A 24,933-nucleotide genomic window follows, 5' to 3' on the forward strand; every position below is an offset into this window, starting at 1 on the left:
CAATTATTACTTTTAGACTGTGATGTTTACACCCGGAAGTAATGAGTCACAAGTAGGTCGCTTTTATTCATTTTTGCTACAATATAATTGGTCAAGATCAAAGTGTAGCATCTGTTCTTCAGATGCTGCACTTCTATTTCTTGTTCTCTTTCGGTGGAGGAGAAATCCTTCACGACTGAGACAATTTTTATTTTTGTACCTTTTCTCCACGTTAAAAAACGACCCTGGTGTCTAACTCTGTCCCGTGGGGAGGCATAGTAAATAGGTACAATATAATTGTTTATAATTGTACTATTCAGAAATATTATTTATAGTTCGTCCATTTCAGTTAGTATACATTTCCTTTACGCTTAATTAATTTACAATCATTAATATCGTTAAACAATTCCGTTTAAAACCGAAATTATGCCACCCAAACGAAGTAGAAACGAAAGTGAGGAAGAAAGAATGGAAAGATTGGAAGCTAATAGACTAAGAGTTGCTGCAATTCGCTCCAATGAAAACAATTCAGATAGAGAAAGACGTCTAGAACTTAACAGGATACGTCAAAGAGAAAGGAGAGCAAGACTGTCAGATTTGGAAAGAGAAACCTAACGTGAAGCTGACAGAACTAGACATGCTGTAAGGCGGTTAAATTCATCACAAGATGAAATTCAAGAAAGGCAAAGATATGCACTGGAAAGAGAAGCAATATTACGATCGAATGAATTATATGAGGTAAGTAGACGTACACAAGGTCAGTTGAGAGTGGCTCAACGACATCAGAATGAATCGGAAACCCAACGAAGCTTTCGCCTATACCAAGGGCAACAACGAGAGGCTGCATGGAGAGAGAGTATGACTTTGCCCCAGCAATTGACAGAAAACGAGGCAGCTAGACAACGAATGACTGCTTTGAGACACCATGAAATAGAACACTGCAATAGAAAAGGATTGCTCTACAACAAAAATGACTCTCACTACAGCTGATATAGGAAAAATGGACAAAGTATGTCAACATTGCTCAGCTGTAAAATTTAAAGGAGAAACCCCTGGTTGTTGTTGTTCTTCTGGCAAAGTTGTGCTTGATAGCTTTCCACCACTGCCTCAGTTGCTTCAAGATTTGCTCTCCGGCAATGGTCCCATCTCTAAAGATTTTCTGCAAAATCTACGCAGTTATAACAATTGTTTTGCAATGACATCATTTGGTCACAAAATTGCGGCAGTACATGGGTGGAATCCTTCTTTTAGAATTCGAGGCCAGGTTTGCTACCAGATTGGGAGTCTTTTACCACCTGAAGATGAAACAGCAAAGTTTATTCAAGTCTACTTCTTGGATAGTCTGGAAGAGGAACTACATAATCGGGGACGTGACAGTAGACTCAATAGAGACATTCTCCAAAGTCTGACTGAATTTTTACATGAGAACAACAGCTTCATTTGTCAGCTGAAAACAACAAAGGAGAGGATTGAAGAAGAACACTTGGTAGAACATAAAGTTGTCATAAGGGAAGACCGAAGGCCGCAAGAAGAGCATCCACGGCGATTCAATGCTCCAACAACAACGTATGAGATTGGAATATTAATGGAGAATGAACCAACAGCTAACCGGGATATTGTCTTGCGTTTTAGAAATGATACATTAAAACGGATCTCCGAACTACATCCCCTCTACGATACTTTAATGTACCCGTTAATGTAACCCTATGGTTCTCCATCTTACAACATCTACATGAAGGCATCCAATGGGCGAAAAGTTACCCAACAGCAATTTTATTTGTACCATTTAATGACTCGGCCTGGAAACTATTTTCTCTGGTACCGAAGGCTATTTCAACAATGGCTGGTGGATGTGTACTGCAAGATTGAAACAGAACGTTTACAGTTCCTGAGGCGTGAGCAACAGACCCTGAGAGCTGACAATTATAGCAACTTGAGAGATTCAATTCTTAGGGAGGATGGGAATCCAGAACAGTTTGGTCAACGAGTTGTACTTCCGGCAACTTATACAGGAGGCCCTCGATACATGTTTGAGCGTCAAAGTGATGCCATGGCATATGTTCGGTGAATGGGCCGAGCCAACCTCTTCATCACGTTCACAACAAATCCAAAGTGGACAGAAATTACAGAAAATTGTCTTCAAGGGCAAGACCCTCAGGATCGTCCAGATATTGTTGCCAGGGTTTTCAGGCAGAAGCTAAAAAAGTTACTTGAATTTATTAAAAAGGGAGGATTTGGCAGGTTGAGGGCTTTCCTGTACAGTATTGAATATCAAAAAAGAGGACTGCCGCATGCACACATCCTCACCTGGCAGGCCCCAGAGGACAAACTTCTACCAGAAAAAATGGATCTCTGCATATCTGCAGAGATCCCTGACAAAGAGGAAGATTCTGATCTTCATGCTAAAGTGATGGCACATATGGTGCATGGACCTTGTGGACCATTTAATCCAAATTGTCCATGTATGATTGACAACAAATGTTCCAAAAAATACCCAAAAGAATTTCTTCAGTGTACCGAGCAAGGCCAAGACTCTTACCCCAAGTACAGGCGAAGAAAACCAGAAGATGGAGGCCAGACTGGTACAATAAGGATGAAGAGAAATGGTCGGTATGTTAATCAAGAAATAACAAACCAGTGGATTGTTCCGTACAACAAGGTCCTCCTTCAGCAGTTCAACACTCACATTAACGTAGAAATTTGCAGCTCGATCCAAAGCATCAAATATGTCCTCAAATACGTGAATAAAGGATGTGATCAAGCAGTGTTTGAACTACAAAGACCTGATGGAGCAGCTAACCAACAAGGCCAAGTACAAAGTCACATTGTGGATGAGATCCAGCAGTTCCAGAATGCAAGGTATGTCGGCAGTTCAGAGGCGGCCTGGAGGATATTGGAACATCCCATCCATGAACATTTCCCCCCAATTGTACAACTTTCTGTTCATCTTGAAAATGGGCAGCGTGTCATGTTCTCAGCTGATACTGCTCTGGAACGAGCCCAAGGTCCACCGCCTGCCACAACTTTGACAGCATTTTTTCAACTCTGCCATGAGGATGACTTTGCAAGGGGTCTCAAATACGTAGAAGTCCCTGAGTTCTACACTTGGAACAAATCGACAAAGAAATGGATGAGAAGAATGCGTGGGGTACAAGTTGAAGGTACTGAAAATGATGATGTATGGAAGGCACCATGCATTGGGAGAATCTACACGATTAGTCCAAAAGCAGGGGAGTGTTATTTCTTACGCCTGTTGCTCAATGAGGTTGCTGGTCCAACTTCATTTCAAGATTTGCGAGCATACAATGGTCAGGTGTTTGAAACATACAGAGCAGCGTGCCTTGCTCGAGGCCTTCTAGAAAATGACCATCACTTGCATCAAGCAGTAGGAGAGGCAAGTGCCACTCAATCACCTTCAAATTTGCGAAGCCTATTTGTGATAATTTTAACAGCCTGTGAGCCAAGAAATCCTCTTGAGATCTGGATGGCTTTTCGTGATGTAATATCTGAAGACATTCTTCACAGATACAGGCAAGAAGTTAACAATCCAGAAGCAGATTTTAATGAGGACATCTACAATAAAACTCTTTGTCTAATTGAAGAAAAAGTTCTCCTTATGTGCGATCAACCATTGGCAAGCTATGGATTACCTGCACCAACGCAAGGGAGAGATGAAAGACTCGCGAGAGAGTATCAACGTGAAGTTACTTATAATCTTGAAGAACTTTCCCTACAAGCAGAAAATATGCAAGAAAAACTGACCGATTCTCAAAGAGAAGTTTACAATTCATTCATGGCAATGTTGGAAGCACAAGGTGAAATGAACAAAAACATGATGTTTCTTGATGCTCCAGGTGGTACGGGCAAGACTTTTGTAATCAATTTGATCCTTGCAAAGATTAGATCCATGAGAAAGATTGTGCTTGCAACAGCATCCAGTGGCATTGCTGCTACTCTACTACAAGGTGGCCGCACTCTTCACAGCACTTTTAAAGTACCCTTGGATACTCATCGAATGGATCAGCCAGTTCGCAAAATTACTGGTAACTCAGCCTTGGCAAATGTAATTAGAGACACCTCTGCAATCATTGTAGACGAAGCCCCAATGACGCACAAGAGTGCTTATGAAGCAATTGACCGAACACTGCAAGACATCACAGGAAACAAGAATCCCATGGGTGGCATTCCAACCTTATTTTGCGGTGATTTCCGTCAAATCCTCCCAGTGGTTAAAAATGGCACAAGGGCTAACATTGTCAATGCAAGTTTGAAACAATCCTATCTCTGGAGGCACGTTATAGTGAAGAGACTGACTACTAATATGAGAGCCTATATCTCTGATAACACAGCTGCAGCAGACTTCTCAAAATTGCTTCTCCAAATCGGTAATGGTCAGTTTCCTATCACTTCTTCACCTGACACAATTAAGATTCCAACTGCGCTTGGTAAATGTGTCGGTAATCAGAAGCAACTGAAAGACAAAGTGTACCCAGACCTGCAAAACAATGGAAAATCACCGGATTGGCTTGCTGAGAGGGCTATTATTTCGCCATTAAACAGCAATGTGAATCATTTGAACAATTCAATAATGGATGAATTTCCAGGAGACACAAAGCAATACAAGTCAGTTGATTCGGCTACTAATGAATATGAAGCTGTTCACTACCCTGTGGAGTTTTTAAACTCTTTGGAGATATCTGGAATGCCTCCACACATTTTAAATCTCAAAATTGGATCGCCAATCATGATTCTTCGATCCTTGGAACCGCCAAAAACAACAAACGGAACCAGATGTGTTATCACCAGATTGCACACCAATGTACTTGAGGCCACCATTTCCTGTGGTCCCTACAAAGGCGAAACCGTTCTACTGCCAAGGATCCCCTTAGTTCCATCGGACTCAGAACTTCCATTTAAATTCCGGAGACTCCAATTTCCTGTGAAGGTGTGTTTTGCAATGAGCATAAACAAAAGTCAAGGTCAGACATTTAACACCATTGGCGTAGACTTGACATCAGACTGCTTCAGTCACGGTATGTTCTACGTCTCCATCAGCCGGACAGGAAGTTCAGAAAAACTCTACATTCTGGCTCCAAATCAAAGCAGCAGAAATGTAGTTTACCCTGAGGCTCTTCAGTGAAAAGTTCGAGAAATGGATATGAGGAAAAACTGACATGATCTGATTGTGGTAAGTTTTTAGTATTGAATGTGCAAGATAAAATTTAAGCAAGAGTTGAAAATTACTTCAATGAAAAATTTACTATGTAACATCAAGTAACCTTCCTTTTTGATGAAAATGTTTTGTGAAGTTCCTGATTGAATTTCAGTCACTACAAGAGGTAGTTAAAATGTTAATCACCTTATGCAATCGTTGCTCTTACAACATCAACTTACTGGAAAGGTGCCCACAGATTTTGGTACCCGAGTGCGCAACAAAGCTCCGTGCGAAGCACGGGTATCTTTGCTAGTATTTTAATATAATTTTAATATAATATGTATATATATTTTAATATAATTTAAATATAATATGTATATATATTTTAATATAATTTTAATATAATATGCATACATATTTTAATATAATTTTAATATAATATGCATACATATTTTAATATAATTTTAATATAATATGTATACATATTTTAATATAATTTTAATATAATATGTATACATATTTTAATATAATTTTAATATAATATGTATACATATTTTAATATAATTTTAATATAATATGTATACATATTTTAATATAATTTTAATATAATATGTATGCATATTTTAATATAATTTTAATATAATATGTATATATATTTTAATATAATTTTAATATAATATGTATACATATTTTAATATAATTTTAATATAATATGTATACATATTTTAATATAATTTTAATATAATATGTATACATATTTTAATATAATTTTAATATAATATGTATACATATTTTAATATAATTTTAATATAATATGTATATATATTTTAATATAATTTTAATATAATATGTATATATTTTAATATAATTTTAATATAATATGTATATATATTTTAATATAATTTTAATATAATATGTATATATATTTTAATATAATTTTAATATAATATGTATATATATTTTAATATAATTTTAATTTAATATGTATATATATTTTAATATAATTTTAATATAATATGTATACATATTTTAATATAATTTTAATATAATATATATATATAATCTAAATATAAATTTACTTGTCCTTACATTCAGTGTCAGAAAAAAAACCCATCATCACTAATATTAATTAATGAGAAACGAATTAACTGTCTTCATAGTAACTGCCTATCAGTTAAACATCATTAAGACTATTTCCTCTCCGACAACTTAATAAAAAAAATATGGCTGTCTGTTTACGGTTTTAAATTGGCTATTTTATTTTATAACTAACATTTCAGCCCCGCGTTGCCCGGGTGTTTGGAGATGTATGTTGAGCAAAAAAAAAAGCGGTCAATTTTTTTTAACTCTGGCCCCTATTATGATCACTTACCATTTATTGTTTTGGGCTTAAATCAAGTTAATTTAGATCCATGTCCAAGGAACCTACATCTAAAATTTCAAGTGTTTAGACCCAAAATTGGCAGAGGAGTTTGGTAGAGTTTTCAAAGGTCAAATCGTTGAACTTTGATTCCTTAACAGACAAATTTCTGGCTGAAAATGGATTACAAAGATTTTCCCAAATCTCAGTACTCTATATATTAAATTTCGAGTCTGTAGACTGAAAATTGACAGAAATATTGTGTACGGAAATATACACACAGACACACACAGACACTTTCACTTTTATAGATATATAGATTAAAAAGGTCATGTTGAGGAGTCTAAGTTTGTTTTTTTAATTATAATTTCTTTCTAAAATTAAAAAAATTATGCAATTAAATTGACACCAGTTCCTTTATAATTTATATTAAAAAATTAATCAAAAAACAAACAAAAAAAAAATGTGTTGAATTTTCATTGAAACAAATGTAATTTTTTATAATTAATTATTTTAGCTTTAAAACATTAAAAAATAATTTGCTAAAAAATTGTTTTAAATTTGTCATCCTTTGTTTTATTTTATTCATGTGTTTTTAAAATTTTCAACTGCCATGAAATTTCCACGAGTTCTGCTAGTATATACAAATATATATAATATAAAAAAATATAATACTTTTAATAATCGTTATTTCCATGGCAAGTGCTCGTCCAAGCTCCAATCTCTAGTCCCCCCTCGCCAATCTTTCATGATAAACAACCATCTAGCTGAAACCACTGTCAGTAATTTTCCTCACTTTATCTGTGCCTAAATCAAAACATAGATTCCATGAACAAAGCTTATATCTTAGAAGTGCATGCATGTGGAACTCTCTCCCGTTTGCCTGTTTCCCACCTGACTACAACTTGGACATCTTCAAGTCCAACATAAACAAATTCCTGATGAATCGCCCCCTTAAGTAAGACACTTTATCAAATCTCCAATGCTAATGATTACTACAATACTATCCCATTGATTAGTGTACACACAATAACCCTTATCCCCGAGTGGCTTCCGGGCCTTAAAAAGTGGTGACCTCCATGTAAAAAAATAATAGATAAAAATGAAATACGCATCACATCCTTGATGTTATAATAGTTTTTTTTGTTTTCCAACATTGTTTTACCGGAAAAATATATTTAGCGCTAGCTGTATATACCCAGCGGTGTCTCATCAAGCCATAATAGGTGCGGGGATTAGTCACATACTATTTAAGATACACCAAATATTCTAAGTTATTATGAAATGTGACCACATGTTGGATTTAGAGAAACATAAGACACATTCATCTTGGTCTATGAAAATGCAAAGTAACTTTCATAGTTTGGACGAAAAATAACTCAAACGCTTAAATAAAATTACTTCCAATTTTAAATGCAACAGAAGTGAAAATAATATAAATTAAATCAACTTTAAATAACATTTCTAAATAGAACAATTAAGACGATTCTATTACAACAAATAACATTAAGATAATTATTAAAATAAATTTTCTTTAATCTAATATGCAAATGAGGGTACTCATTCAATGTAAATTTCTTTTCAATATATATATATATATATATATATATATCAAATTGGAATAAAAGCGTATATAAGTCAGTTTTCAGTATGAAAATTAATTTGTGAAACAGTGTAGCTTTTGCTTCCCGTTTGAATACAATTTAGTAGCCTTCAAATCTAATGTAAACAAATTCTTGTTGAGCCATTGTTGCCACCATTCAGTCATCCATTAACTTTTACCGTCGAGTGGCCTTCGGGCCTTGATAAGTGGTGACTCCCAAGTAAAAAAAAAAAAGAAAAAAAAAAAGAAAAAAAAAAGAAAAAAAAAAGAAAAAAAAAAGAAAAAAAAAAGAAAAGAAAAAAAAGAAAAAAAAAAAAAAAAAAAAAATCAAGTTGTGAACAAACAGACAGGAATATGACTATTAGAATAGATGTGGGCCCAACCCTTTCTTCATAAGCTTGACTTGATTTAAAGTTGTGATAGATTTCTAAATTGAAAGTGAAATGGCAAATTGATTTCTTTCTTTACTGTATGGCTACATTTAAAATATAAATTGACGGTTTCTTTAGATTTGAACTTAAAATTTAACATTTTAAGTAAAGAAAATACAGGAAAGTCCTTATGCTGCATGTACCAGCCACAGAACAGAGATGGCATATTTCAAAAATCATGTAATTTGATTTAGTAGATTTTTTATTTTTTATTTAAGAGAATCAAAATTTTATGACTTGCTCGATGCAAGAAAAACCAGTTGCAAAATTTGGTTGAATTCGAAATTCATCCCTGGTTAACTCCCCTTTAAACAATCTCTTCAGGAGCAAGGGCTCATCAACGATTGCTAAAAATACTTAATCGCTAAAAATTCATCCCTGATTACCTCCCTTTAATAATCTCTCCAGAAGAACCATCCATCAATGGCTGCTAAAAATGACAAAATTTGGTTTTCTTAAAACCGTTTGATTAATTTTCGTGAATTTTGGAAGCAAAGTAGGTTGAGCATAAATGTTTTTCTTTGGTTTTTGTTTTGCTAAACAAGTGCAAAGCTAAACAAGCACCATAAATTGGTATCAAAATTACAAAAATAATGTTTATCAATACGAGTGAGATTTTGTTTTGTGTTTACTACAAAGTTACGAATAAAAGGTTTTATTATTTTAAATGTCAGTTTCAAATATTTCAAGTTTGCAAATCGATACAAAAAGTCAATACATGGACACGTTATATTGAATTTTCTAGCTCACACGCTCCTATTCTAAATTCATGGTTGTGGACGGCTATCAATAAACTTTCCTACATAAAAGTTATAATTAAGATAAAAAAAAAAAAAGGTCATAAAATCTTTTTCAGGGAAAATTTTTGATAAAATTTACTGAAATAAATGAAATGATAACTAAAGAAAAAAAATATAAAATAAAAATTTTAATTTTAGCACGCAATCATTTATATTCGTTTGAAACGATCTAAGTAAAAAACAAAATGGTGGTTATAATCATTTGGTACAAGAGAAACAACCCACTAATGGTGGCCTACGTACACAAATTTGAAATAGGGTGATGGGTTGGTGGTTTTGTTTTACGGCATATCAACCCTTTTCAGGTTATTTAATGCCGAATCCAAAGATTTTGAAGAAAAATTTTTTTAATAGAATATATTTGTTGTTTTCAAGTCGGTTTCTATTTAACTCATAGTTGGGACCCTAACAGGTACTACCACTCCGGGTCAGAGTGGACCTGGGAGCAATGGCAATTAAAGGGTGGCTCCACACTCCCCAAAGCCCGCAAGCTGGGGCCTCACCACTGGATATAGTTTAAGGTCATATCCAGGACCAGGGCGATGGGAAAAAAAAAAAAAAAATTTAATATCGCCAAATTTAAATTCTGCTTCAAATCTTTAGATCCTGAAATACCATGAGCACCAATACACGCACACAATTACAGGGTATGTACAGATTTTCAATGTCCCTTTCCAAGGCTTTTCAAAGTTTTTCAAACAAAATTAAAATTCTCCAGACAAAATTAAAATTTTCAAAACAAAATTTGATCTATAAACAATGATATAATAAACCCTCCCCACAAAAAAAAAAGAAAAAAAAAAAGCTTAATTGACAACAGGAAAAATCATTTTCATTTATGCCTGTCAAAAATCATATTTACCCTCCCTAACTCTCTTATATTTGGCTAACCAAGCGTGATTAAACGCTATTTTCCCCTGTTGTAGATTGGTCTATGCTGTGTTCATTTTACGTTAAAATTTTAAATTTCCAGTATTGTGGATCCAAGAGTTACGTCCCCTTATAAAACTACCCGATGTTATTATATACAAAACATCAGATAGTTTCGTGATAAAGGGGCGTAACTCTTGTTTCCATAATAATATGTAATTTCAGAAAAATGTATTTCTGTTTTATTTTCAATCTTAAAAAACAGTTTAATGGTGTTTTTATTAATACTTAAAAAAATAATTTAATAGTAATTATCTCGATTTTAGTTTTAATATTGCAACAGAAATTTTTACTGGACATAAAGAATACAATATTCAAGGTCTTTTCAAGAAATTTTCCATAATTTCAAAAACTTTTCAAGGTAATAATAGAAAGAAAGCCTTTTCAAGATAAGTCAAAATTCACAGACTTTTCAAGCTTCTGCGAACCCTGTTGTTTGGTTCTTTGCTATTGTAGCAAAATTCAAAAATGAATTATTGAATTTCAAGTGAAACCAATAGTATGTCACAGTAATGAACATATCCAAAAATTACAAAAAACAATGAGGGTAGAAAATTATTAATTAATAAGAAAAATAGTGAAAATTGAGTTTTGCAAAAAAAATGGAGAGTTCTAATTGTAACAAAAGGGAGGTAAATATTTCCTGAAAACTGAAAATCATTCGCCAATTTAGCAAAACTCAATTTTCATTAATTGTTTTCGAAAACTGTTTTCATTAATAATTTTTCTATCGTATCATTTTTCGTAATTTTTGGATATTTTCATTACTGTGACACGCCAATTCAGTAGATAGCGTTAGTTTCAATTGGAGTTCAATATTTAGATTTTCAAATTTTGCTACGATAACGAAGAGGAAGCAATAGTTTTTGTAAAGTTTCTACAAACGTTTTTTTTTCAAAAGTTTCTACTGAAATATTATTTTTGCCTTCTTTGAGTTTCGCCATCGCTCATATTTCCTGTTGTTTTACTACGCACCCCCCCCTACTTCCCTCGCTCACAGTCATGTTTTGATAAAGCTCACCTTTTGCGGTCGCCTACTCCATGATCTGCAACTTTTCCAGAAGAATCAAACGGTCTCATCTTTCTTTCTCCATCCTTCGTGTAGGTGTATTCACCACCACGAAGAGAAGATTGACTTCCTGCGTACAGGCTGGCATGGTTGTCGGGTACAATATCCGGTTTGCCTCCTATGTCTTTGAAAATGAAGAATAAAAATATAAGAAATGTGTTCAAATAAATTGATTAGCTATACGGGGAGAGGGGGATCATCAGATATATTTTTTTCCATGGAAATCACTCCAGACAAAGCATGAAGCTACTTGATCCTAAAAAAAAATTTTTTTTTTAAATTACAATTACTTCAAGACCAAAGTGTTTGATACATAGATTCCAACCCAAAAAAACAGCAATTGTTTCCCCTTATTCAGAAACATCTGTACTGATACAGGTTAGTGATGTTTTAAAACCAACGCCTTCCAGGTGAAAACATTACATACTTGCGTGTCATAAAGTACAAATTCTACAAAGTTACAAGAAAAAAAAAAAAAGATCCAGTAGAAAAATAATTACAAGTAAAAATGAAATGCATTGAAGTGTATCAATTTACAGAGTTTTATCATGCATTTTAATTTGAAGAGTTTGCAAGATTCAGGGGGAGATAACTGCAATTGATCATTTTGATTAAATATTTACAATCCGCCATTTTTATTAGGTTGGTGCAAAAATAATTTTTTTTTTATATATATATATATATATATATATATATAAAAACAGCATTATTTTTGCACCAACCAAATAAACACAAAATGCCAGAATATGATTATGGATACCCCCCTTTTTTTTTTTTTATTTAAAATACATTCGACAGATCTACTAGATCATTTTTCTTAATTTTTGGAATTGATATTAATTTTAACATGACACACAAGTACACACCATTTTCACTTGAAATGCGTTGGTTTAAAACATCACTAATTTGCACAAGCACCAAATTATTGCTCATGGAATGTGAGGATTAAAGAAGAAAATAAGTGAAGTAAGAGTTACAAGTCTACAGCATATCGATTGGTCTTTGCGTTATTTATGCTGAATCCAATCATTTAAAGTTTTTTAACTTCTTCACATATTTATTCGTGCATATGGCATTGTATGCTGTCGATCTCATAGATTTATTTGTATTATAGATGCATATGTTGTAAATAATATTATTTATAATGCTCACTATGTCTGTCTGTCCGTCCGTCCGTCCCTATTGTTTCAAATTGCATCTCTTCCAAGACAAGATCGCAGAGCAGCGCAAAATGATTACATTCTTTGCCAGAGCTCCTCCTTTTTGTGGGGAGCTGGTCTTTCCAAACATCATGAGGAACAGCAGAAAACGGAAACTTAACTGGCCTGCAGCCAGACCTGCATTTCTGTGCCTGCGTGAATTCATTCACTTAGCAAGTCAACGTTTTGATTGACATCGATAAATTTGAACGCTTTTCACTTCCTCTCGTGTCGTAGCGTAGCGGTAAGATGTCAGTTTTTCTTTTTTTGCCTTCGCGTCACAGGTTTGAGCCCGTCTTTTTTTTTTTTTTTTGCTCTAGGCAATGGGTACCCCCGCTAGTTTTTAAATAAGAAAATCAAATTTATGAGTATCTGTCTCATCTGCAAGTTTGGAAAAAAAACCTCAAAAACACGAAGATAAGTCAACAATAATTCAAACTTATTAGATTTATGTTGTAATGCCTATTAATTCCCACCAATCACTTAAAAATGTTTTATTTATAAAAATAAAACTACTTGATTAATTTACATGATTTTTAGAGTATGATATTTTTGTTTCGTCAGGAGTATGCATACGATACAAATTTTTTTTCTGTATTTTTTTTTTTTTTTAATATAGGGGAAATTGTAGACAAAAACCCAGAATCAATGGTTACTAATGAATGCTTCCACACGACCTAAGGACACAAAACTGAGGTCTTACCACGAGATGCATTTGTGGGATCCTTTTCTTTTTTTCAGAATGGGGTACTTACAGAAGGGACCTGATGAAAGTTGTCAACATCAATAAGTGAAAGTATGAGGTTCCTTCGATAAGTTTCCAGACTTTTTTGTACAGGCATTTAAAATTGTCATAGACTCTTACAAATTCAGTATGTTATTGCTTTGCATCTTATGAGATGACTGATCAAGCTTTATGATTTAAGGCCGAAATTAACAGCTACAGCAAGAATTGGAATTTATCCTACTAAAGCTTGATTGTTGCAGCCAGTGAATTTCAAAAATGCAATTTAGACGTGAGGATACCTCAGAAGAATGATATGCAAGAAAATTCTTTGAACTTGGAAAAAAATGTCACAGAAACATATGGAATGCTTCAGATTGCTTATGAACCATCTTGCATGAATCAAGCATCAGTCTTTGAGTGGCATAAGAGATTCAAGGAAGGCAGGGAGTCTGTGAGAGATGTTGAGAGATATGTGAGGAGTTAGGAATTCATAACACCAGAGTTGATTGGTCAAATAATTCCATGGATAAGGACTATTGTGTGTCTATAGAGACAATAAGTGCACAGTTTGTTGTCAGTGTGGGAACTGTGTGCACAATTATTCGCAAAAAACTGAAGATGCAGAAGATTTGCGCAAATGCATCAGTCCACAATTCAATTGTTGTCGCAGACAATTTGTCAAAATAGGTATCAAGACAATTACTCGCCCTCACTATAGTTCAGACTTTGCTCCCTGTTACTTTTGGTTATTCGCTAAGCTCAAGGAAAATCTTAGAGGCTTATCAGACAATTAAGGAAATGAAAGAGGCTGTGACGAGAGTTATTGAAATGCTCACAGAAGAGGACTTCAATGGGGCCTTCCAGAAGTTGTTGGAACGGTACAACAAGTGCATTGCAGCCGGAGGAAATTACTCCAAGGGGAACTAGAGATTTGTGTGTGTAGTATAAAAAAAAGTGTCCATATGTAAAAAGTCTGGAAGCTTATTGATGGCATCTTGTAATTTTATAGAACAAACTGAATTAAAAATGAGCATATCCAGTTCGTCAATTTTACCATCATCCATTTTATCTGTATAATTTATTGCTAATCATAATAATTGAAATAATCTATTAGATGAAGAGAGAGAGAGCGAGCGTCAGAGAAAGCGAGCGATAGAGCGTGAGAGAGAGAAAGAGCGTGAGAGAGAGAAAGAGCGTGAGAGAGAGAAAGAGCGTGAGAGAGAGAAAGAGCGTGAGAGAGAGAAAGAGCGTGAGAGAGAGAAAGAGCGTGAGAGAGAGAAAGAGCGTGAGAGAGAGAAAGAGCGTGAGAGAGAAAGAGCGAGCGATAGAGCGTGAGAGAGAGAAAGAGCGAGCGATAGAGCGTGAGAGAGAGAAAGAGCGAGCGATAGAGCGTGAGAGAGAGAAAGAGCGAGCGACAGAGCGTGAGAGAGAGAAAGAGCGAGCGACAGAGCGTGAGAGAGAGAAAGAGCGAGCGATAGAGCGTGAGAGAGAGAAAGAGCGAGCGATAGAGCGTGAGAGAGAGAAAGAGCGAGCGATAGAGCGTGAGAGAGAGAAAGAGCGAGCGATAGAGCGTGAGAGAGAGAAAGAGCGAGCGATAGAGCGTGAGAGAGAGAAAGAGCGAGCGATAGAGCGTGAGAGAGAGAAAGAGCGAGCGATAGAGCGTGAGAGAGAGAAAGAGCGAGCGATAGAGCGTGAGAGAGAGAAAGAGCGAGCGATAGAGCGTGAGAGAGAGAAAGAGCGAGCGATAGAGCGTGAGAGAGAGAAAGAGCGAGCGATAGAGCGTGAGAGTGAGAAAGAGCGAGCGATAGAGCGTGAGAGAGAGAAAGAGCGAGCGATAGAGCGTAAAAGAGAGAACTAGGGAGTGTAAGAGGCAAAAAGGGAGAAGGGAGCATAAGAGAGAAACAGAATAAGAAGGGAAACGAGAGAGAGAGAGAGAGAGAGAGAGAGACTGGTAAAGAAAGCAGAAAATAACAAATAAAAAAAATGTCTAAACATGAAAAACTTACTTGGTTTCTTTCCACTTTCATCTGAAAAACTGATGGTACGTTGGGCCCGTTCTGGATGCGGATGTTTCGAACCATGATGTTGCCCTCCAACATCAGCTAAGTCACTTGTTGTAGGGAAACGTGGCCGTCCTGAGGTTGAACTCTTCTTCTTTGAAGGTGAATGCTTCAAGGCTGAAAGAATTCAGAAAAAAATCAATTTCAGAATAATTTGCACATTTGGAATTTTTTTTTTTGTTACCGAAATCATTGGAAGTTGGAAAGTCGAATAATCAAAAGTACATGTTTTTGACATTTCTGAATTTTTAAGATGAGGATTGGTTATTCTTATTGCAAATGACTTATCCAGTCATGGCTGATGGAACAAGAGCATCCTACCCCCGTCAAGTAAATAAACAGTTCCATTTGAAATTCCATCCAAATTCTTGAGTTCAACAGAAACATTCCCTGACTTTGACAGAAACATTCCAGAGTTCAACAAGGTAACCTGAAGAAGGTGGGAGGTTACATCGGCCGAAACGTTGTAAAAATGACACTCAAAATGAGAACAGTAATCCGATGAATCCAAATAACACGCATTTTGTTTCTTCTATTTATAATTTGACAGAATCCTGCATTTCTTGGAATAAATACTTGCCATAAAAAATATTTTATATATATAGATTTTAATGCTTGTGCAGAAAATGTGAATTTGGAAACAACATTTCAGGTGAAAACATTATGCATTGTCATGAATTTGCATTTGAACACTTGCACTTGCATGATGGCTGTTTATTTTAAACATTATTTTTAAACAAAAATCTTGTGGGTTTTGTTGGAAACTATTTTCACACCAAACTCAAAATAAGTGAAATAAGGATGGAGTACTGTTGCCACATCTGAGCAGGAGCTGCTAGAAAGGACTTATCCTTCCTTGACAGAGTTCAAAATAGACTTCATAGCCTCGTAGGGGATGCCTTTTTCTCTTCCCTGCAACCTCTTTCTGACAAAAGAAATGTTGTGAGTTTGCTTTATCATTATTTTCATGACAAGTGCTCGACTGAGCTCAAATCTATGGTCCTCCCTCGACAAACTTTCACAAGAAACACTCGTCTAGCTGAAAACACTATCAATAATTCCCTCCCACTTGATAAATAGACATATTTCTCTTGTTTTCCATGAAATTTGTGAAAAAAAATAGAAAATTTCCAACTGCTAGTTTTGACGATTTTTTCTGAAAAGTACATCTTGTACATCTATAACAGAACACATGTTGCGGCTCTATGCAAATACAGAGCCATATGTGAAATGAGGTTGTAGTAAGGAAAAAGAGCACATTAGAGAAGACGATCATGTTAGAGAGGATGTTCGCAAGGACAGAGGTCAGAGAGAAGGAGCACAACCATGTTTTATTCAGGAAAGTATCTGGAAATAAATGCCGTTGTTACAAAAACAAGCTAAGCATGCGGGGTCCTCCTCCACGAATGAAAAATTTACTTTCACCATGACTAATGTTTCTGCAAAATTTTTAAAAAATCCAAGGCGTGGTTATTGAGAAAAGTGCGAACAAATGAACAAACGAACGATTTGGAAGCAATTTTACCCTTATAATGGCCCCTAAGGAAGCAACCAGAGTTATCCCGGAAAATTTGTTCTGGCAAAAATTTACTTTCACCATGACTAATGTTGCGCAAAATATTTTTGTTTATTGAGAAAAGTATAAACGAACAAACAGGAATGAATTACCAGGTCCAATCCCTCTTAGTCAAGAGGCCAAAATAAGGAGTTGAGCTATTACTTATCCTATGTTTCTTGTGACGTACTCTGCTATTACGTGTTGGATTCAGGGTGTCTACGTGTTAACGCATGTGTAAATGTGGGCAATTGTGTTTTGGGTTTTTTTTTTCACAATATTTTGGAATTTATACTAATTTTGATAGGACATAAGTACGTATTAATGTTTTTATCTGAAATGTGTGCGCAAGCGCCATAATTTGACATGAAAATATGTAATTCAAACGTAAAAATGAGAAAAGTTTTAAAGGCAAAGTAAACTCACATCTACGCGAGAAGGCATAGAATTCTTAATCAATTGCAAAAACAAATAAAATCCTATTATTCGGACTATATCATTCTCACAGTGTATATATATATAATATTCTCCTGGTGTTACCAGATCAGGCTGTCTGAAGATATTGGCTTCCTAACACAAAATGCACCTAACATTGATGCTTTTTCTTTTCTACTTCCTTTTGCAAAACTTCATTATGTTCTGCAAAACCAAAAACAACCCACTTTTTCTTTTTCCCCGTTTCTTTTTCTATCTCTCCCACTTCGTAACTAGTTTCCTAACTTAAAATGTACCAAACATTAATATTGTAACCCTTTTTCCCTCTCACACTGCAAAACTCATTCATGTTCTGCAGGGCAGGGAACAAAAATGATAAAATCTATAAAACAACAAAACCAAACACTACAAACAAGAGCTTGAAGATACAAAGTGCTTGAAGAATAAAAACCTTCTACAAAATAACTGGATGCAACATGAATACTAGTTCCAAAATAACTGGATTTGGCATTAAATAACCAGAAAAGGGTTGATATGCCGTAAAACAAAACAACCAAACCATATACGTATACTCTCAAAGTGTAGCGCAATGGATAAAAGTAATAAGTACTAATGAGTTCTAAGAAGTCATCAGTACAGGCGATAATAAAAATCGAATCATGAATTACTTAGAATTTCCACTTAATTATAACCGATGGAACCAATGTATATTACCTTCCATGGATTAAATAAAGAGTTCTGTTGGAAATTTTGTGCAGATTTCTGTCTGGAATTTGACAAGATGCGTCTAAAGATGATTGAGGACATCATCCAAGATGAGGACAGTAGTACAAATAATCTAACTCATCATCTTAAAAACGTGGAAACAGATGGTAAAATACTAGGAAACAATTCTCAAGTTGTTTTCATAACACAAGGACATTTTCTAAAAATGCAATTTATTTTAAAAAAATAAAGAAAAAAGGAAAAAGAAAAAGAAAGAAAAAGACAAAAAAAAGAATTACGAAAAAAGACAAAGAATTACGAAAAAAGACAAAGAATTACGAAAAAAGACAAAGGATTACGAAAAAAGACAAAGGATTACGAAAAAAGACAAAGGATTACGAAAAAAGACAAAAAATTATGAAAAAAGACAAAGAATTAAGAAAAAAGACAAAGAATTAAGAAAAAAGAAAAAGAATTAAGAAAAAAGAAAAAGAATTAAGAAAAAAGAATTAAGAAAAAAAGAATTAAGAAAAAAAGAATTAAGAAAAAAAGAATTAAGAAAAAAAGAATTAAGAAAAAAGAATTAAGAAAAAAGAATTAAGAAAAAAGAATTAAGAAAAAAGAATTAAGAAAAAAGAATTAAGAAAAAAGAATTAAGAAAAAAAATTAAAAGAATTAAGAAAAAGAATTAAGAAAAAGAATTAAGAAAAAGAATTAAGAAAAAGAATAAAAAAAGAATAAAAAAAAGAATAAAGAAAAAGAATAAGGAAAAAGAAAAAGGAAAAAGAAAAAGGAAAAAGAAAAAGGAAAAAGAAAAAGGAAAAAGAAAAAGGAAAAAGGAAAAGGAAAAAGGAAAAAGAAAAAGGAAAAAGAAAAAGGAAAAAGAAAAAGGAAAAAGAAAAAGGAAAAAGAAAAAGGAAAAAGAAAAAGGAAAAAGAAAAAGGAAAAAGAATAAAGAAAAAGAAAAAGGAAAAAGAATAAAGAAAAAGGAAAAAGAATAAAGAATAAAGAAAAAAGAATAAAGAAAAAAGAATAAAGAAAAAAGAATAAAGAAAAAAGAATAAAGAAAAAAGAATAAAGAAAAAAGAATTAAGAAAAAAGAATTAAGAAAAAAGAATTAAGAAAAAAGAATTAAGAAAAAAGAATTAAGAAAAAAGAATTAAGAAAAAAGAATTAAGAAAAAAGAAAGAAAAAAGAAAGAAAAAGAGAAAACACAAATTAAAAATAAATAAATGAAGAGTTTGAATGTAAAATGTGTTAAGAACTATTTTTCAAAATCATTAAGTTTCAAATCAGTGGTAATTTTCATGCAAAAAGCGATTTAGGGAACTGGTCCGAATCATATTTAAAACAAGTTTTTAAGTATAGTCATTCAAAATATTTATTTGAGCTTTCTACTAACTCGGGCACAACATGTGAGGGTTATATTTTTACTGGCACAGATATCCACAAAACTGGTCCATCATAATACAAACAAGAATTCATGCAAATATTCATTTTTGCACACGCAGCTACAGTTCTCTTTTAGCAAGAAACTGCAAACAAATTATAAAAGTGTATATTCTTTTCACAGTAATAAGTGATGAAATATTTATCAAGCAACTCAATTCAGTGAAAAGTTTCATGAAAAAAATCGGCTCAAGATTCAAATACTTGATCAGAAATATTTATCAAGCAACTCAATTCAGTGAAAAGTTGCATGAAAAAAAATCGGCTTAAGATTTATGAACTTGTTTCACTTGTAACCCCCTCAACGTACATATCCCCGACAAACCCACTTAGCAGTAAGATCTCACCCCTTCACTGTTATTGTCCCTAAATGCCAGAAAGCTTTCTATTCTAATAGTTTCTTCCCTCGAACAGATAGACTTTGGAATTTCCTTCCTGTTGCCTGCTTCCCTGGCTGTACTAATATGCAGAAGTTTAAATGTAACATAAACAAATAACCTTTCCTAGACATGGCCCCAAATAGTAGCCCCTTATGTCCAAGTGGCGATATGCTTTGTAAGGGGTGAACATGAGTAAATAAATAAATTTTTCAACCAATCAAAAAGCCAGGAATTGTCCCAGGTAATAAAAGAAAAAATAACCGTTAAGAAAAGACACCAAAGCTGCCAGAAGTCAATCTGAATCGAGGCAAAATGTGTGTGACCATTTCGTGTATGTCTCGCAAAGGCTTTTCTCGCACACGCTCCCGGGGGGGGGGGTACTATGGCTTAGAACTGTTTATATAGGCCATAGATAATAATATCTAGGATTTGAGAATGCATGTAGCGTATAGATTTATTTATGTCGATTTTCGGCTTCTCGCGTGTTGATTGGGCTTTTTCGTATAAAAAGCGAAACTAATTCAAAGTTAACAATGTTCTCTGCATCGCGCCGGGAAACATCCAGAAGCAATCAGCTTTGATCAATGTGTGGACAAAGTCCTCTCATATCAGACAATTGCTAATCAATCTGGAAAATGGGGAGTTGGTTTCCCCCTCCCCAACATCTGTTGGGGAAAAAACTTGGATAAACAAACCCAAGTTAACTGCGTGACTTCTATTTGACCTCAATAATTAGGTCAAATAGAAGCAGCAGAGTTAACTTTTATTACTGCCACCTGTCAATAGTTAAATAAATAAATTCATACGTATTTCCCTTGTATGTCTCCGTGGCCCAGTGGTTAACATAGTACGTCTTTTTCACACTTTAATTTCCAATTTCTAAGGGTTCGAGTTCGATCCTCATACTCACCTACCAAAACTTTTTTAAAATTATTTTAAACCCCAAAGAGTTTTGATTTACCTTAAAACACCCGGGCATCGCTGGGTACCCCCCCCCCCGATAGTCTTATATGAAAACAAGTCAAAATGATTCATTCAATATGCTAGCATCACTGACTCGCATATATCAAACGTGAAATTAACTATCAATCAAACTATTTTATTGACACAGGAAGAGCAGCTAATGTCACCAGCATCCAAACGTATCAACACAAACAATCCGCTAAACTAATGCAAACATTCACTCTTCCATCTTGCAGTTGTAATTCCACTTTTACTGAAAAATATCTTCGATAAAATGATTCCCACATGAAGTAAAAAAAACAAAAACATTTACAGCTAAATTTGTTTAATCACATTTAAAATGCAATTTAAAGATGAACTCGAACGAACAAATCTATTTCATAAAATATCAAATATCACACAGATCAAATGTGAGAGAAACCAACTCTCAATCAATTTTAATGCCACAATGCCGACTAGACACTGTCCTCGAGTGTCTAAGGTCTCTCTGTACAGGGGTTTGTTAGAACAACCTGGCATGAGGATATTTTCCATAGAAGTAAACCCTGACCAAATATTCAAAATCACATAGTATTCGCTGCCCAAATAAGATCTCCTCACTATGGCTTACCCACATTATCTTTTACGAGGAATGGTTCACCTTCTCCAAGTGATGTTACCTCAAGTAATAGCACGAAGTTGGATACTCCACCAGACTAGATAAATTCTTGTCCTGGAATCCAGTAATACCAAGAGACCAAAATGAAAGATATAGTACAATGTAGAAAAATAGTTAATTGGGGAGAGGAAAATTATGTTCTCAACTTTTTTACTAACTCAGTGTTTGAAAGATAAAGATTTAAATGGAACATTCGAATAACTATGTATCTCATATAGAGTTCAAGTGTTAGGCCCAGGTTGTAGGCCCCTTGATTTCTGAGAACTTCGACTGAAGTAAAATAAAACAAAAACTAGACTGTCACAAACATTCACCCCATAATCTTGCATATACAGTTGCAATTTCTATTTCAGAAAGAAACCAGTTGAGAAGATGTTTTCTTCTCACGAGAATTAAGTTCCTTGTAATTTAAAGCGAAGTTCATTTATTCATTCAACATACATTTTGATACACTACAACTATTATTAAGTGTTGACTTGCATCACTCCACCACACAACATCATTTTAATCATGTAATTGATAACCACCTATATACTTATTGTTCTGCTGATCTACCCTATCGCATCACTACATGGACACTTCCTAACACGACAGTGATAATGATGGTCATAGAGTCGCTACGATCAATATAGAAGCAGTCTCTGACAACCAATTACTTCAGTACTTTCCGTAAATATATCTTGTTAACTACCTCCTCGTTGTCTTATTTGTTTTCAGCTTTTTGATGCCACAACATCCGACAAGGTGATGTCTGCATCTTTTCATTGCTTTCGACGAAAAAATTTTTTTCTTTCATCATAAAAGCACACAACCAAGTGCAAAAGAGATCCAGACAATTGCACTTAAGGGTACAATGAGGATACTAAAAAGAGCTCTCGGCTGGTTTAAATAAAAAGCAGGGCAATGCTGGCAACTGGTTTGGCTGCCCCATACCCAGCGTTACAATCTTCAAAGGAAGAAAAAAAAAAAAAAAAACACACACACACACACACACAGAGGCTGCTGAATAGATTTTGCTCATACCAATTCTAGGCAAGCAGTCCAGCAGAAACATTCTGTCACATCTTTCCGTGATTGGAGGGAGGTAAATACCTACAGTTGTAATTTTTGTTCATCAGAAAATAACAGACAAGATGTTTCTTATGCAAAAAAAGTTTGATGGTGAAAACAGAGTTGCTATAACCAATCCAGAAGCAGTCTCTGTCAATCCATTACCTCAGTACTTTCTGCAAATATATACACTTGTTACCTATCTCCTACTATTACTTGTTTTGATTGAACTATTGTTCTCATTATGTGTTATTTGTGCAACGTTTCGATCGATGTAACCTCCTACCTTCGTCAGGCATGTTAAAGGAGAAAAGTTACTGGCTCCGTAGATGGTTTCATATTCTTGGAGTTGTTTTTGTTTTTTTGCTGTGGTTTCGTATGTGTGAAGAAAAATTTGGTTGACAAAGGGAGGTAACTGTAATATAAAGTTTGACGGGGGATTATCTCCGTTTTACCGGGGTTCCACAATATTTGTTTTTTTTCTTTATAATTAGAGGTCCCGATATACTGCTGATCTATATTCAGTCTGCTTAGTAATTTTTCCAACATACCTGACAATGGTCAAAGGCTACATCGAACGAAACGTTGCACAAATAACACTCAAGATGAGAACGATAGTCGGATCAAAACAATATAAACAATCAGTCCTCATCTCAAAAATACAGAACTGTAACCATCTCCTTGTTGTCTTATTTCTCTTTGGCACTTTCACGCCACAACATTTACGTGAAATAAGGTCTGCCTATTTTTACTGCTTTCAATTAAAAAAAAAAAAAAAAAACTTGGAAATATTACTGTTGTTACAGGGTGGAACGATAAAGTTGTCGCCCGAAAGAAAACAACACTACAGCTTTATTGTAAAACTCATTGAAAAAAATCAATTCAGGTAACTTGATTATATAGTAGAGCTGACATCTATTCAATGTAGCCGCCTTCAGTCTCAATCACCGCTTTGATACAGGTCTGGAACTGGGAGCATGCTTTTTCCACAAGCACTAGCAGGAGCTCGGTGAATACTCAGCGGATAACGACGATCAAGTTGGCTTTGGTGTTGTGGAGGTCATGTTGGTGATGTTCTCGGTGTATGACAAAACCAAGTAATCCAACAGTTTCAGGTCAGAGGAGAAGGGAGGGGGTAGTGAGAGAAGGATACAAAGTTGTAGCACTCCTTCTGAAGCCAAGCCTGGGCCGCTTTGAACTTGTGGGCTGGCATAAAGTTCTGCTGCCACATCCAGGGCCTGCCAGCGGCCATCTGATTGCATCAGGAGATCACCACACTCTTTAGCATATACAGGTACATTTTGGTGTTAACTTTCAAGTTGATTCCGAAGTTGTGAGGTGGCACAATGTGGCTCTCACTTGAAACCACACCAAAGACCATAACCGTGGATGGAAACTTTGTTTTCATCACCCTGGGCATGTCCTTGTTATTCGTGGCAATCTGACGATGCATTTTGAGGCTGCTGGCAATGGTCCTGTTGTCATAACTTGGATTGGTAGAGAGCATGAATTGTACAGTGGCACATCTCCAATCACACTCGTTGAAAATTGTATCACTTTCAGACATGATAGAAGGCTCCCATCGCTCTTGGGATTTGTACACAACTAGTCAACTAGTAAATGGTCTGCAACAAAAAAAGAAAACCGGTTTTCATCAAACGGAAATGGAATCATGTCGTCTTTTCTAGGATGACAATTTTATCATTCCACCCTGTAGTATTTATTGAAAGAAATTTGATTTATCACATTCAAACCCTTCATAGAAAGCGTCAATCCGTGAAAAGTCGAGACATTTTTTTAATTAAAAAATATGAAATAAATTTGGATCAAAATTGGAAGAAGGATTATCGAGAAGAGGTTTAGTAGCATTGATTTTAATCTTCGTGAGGAGGGCATAAAAGTGGTGCAGAGCTGTTGTGCTCACAGAATTAATTTTCCCCATCCTGCGACGGGTATCTTCTAGTTTTTAGAAAACATTAGAAAAAATACATATGTAAAATAGAATATTAATTCTGTTAATTTGTTAGTTTCTCAGTATCAGACACTAGAAAAGAAAAAATAAATACAGTGGCCCCTCTACAGATGAGCTACTCGATTTACGAGAAACTCTGAGATATGAGATGTCTTCCGAGCAAAAATCTTGACCTACCTATGAGAGAAAACCCTGGTTACGAGAGTCTCCAGATGCTACTGCTAGGTGGCAGAATGGTGGAGACCGCCCAGAAGCTTGGTAAATGCTCATAATAAACTTGCATTTTATTTCTTTAATATCATCTTATTTATCTTATTACCGTTTTTTTTTTTAAATTATTATTTGAATGTGTTTATTAATCAGGAAGATATGTTTTAAGTTAATTAGGGTTAACTTGGTTGGTTGTTTTTTTTTGTTTTACGGCATATCAACCTTTTTCAGGTTATTTAATGC

General features: G+C 34.6%; 1 protein-coding gene across 11 annotated transcripts in view; it reads right to left on the reverse strand.

Moving 5' to 3' along the window:
- Positions 1-24,933, reverse strand: part of LOC145246120 (phosphatidylinositol 4-phosphate 5-kinase type-1 alpha-like) — a 397,047-nt gene that overhangs the window by 116,087 nt on the left and 256,027 nt on the right. For all 11 annotated transcript variants that reach the window (XM_080107962.1, XM_080107960.1, XM_080107967.1 and 8 more), the window contains exons 14-15: positions 15,260-15,430; positions 11,280-11,451 (exon numbers count right to left, since the gene is read on the reverse strand). In XM_080107962.1, the coding sequence (XP_079964088.1) occupies positions 11,280-11,451; positions 15,260-15,430 (343 nt within the window). The remainder of the gene's footprint in view (positions 1-11,279; positions 11,452-15,259; positions 15,431-24,933) is intronic.

The sequence above is a fragment of the Euprymna scolopes genome, chromosome 23, assembly GCF_053919585.1.
Source record: "Euprymna scolopes isolate OS-2025 chromosome 23, ASM5391958v1, whole genome shotgun sequence".
In the NCBI taxonomy this organism is placed as follows: Eukaryota; Metazoa; Mollusca; class Cephalopoda; order Sepiida; family Sepiolidae; genus Euprymna; species Euprymna scolopes.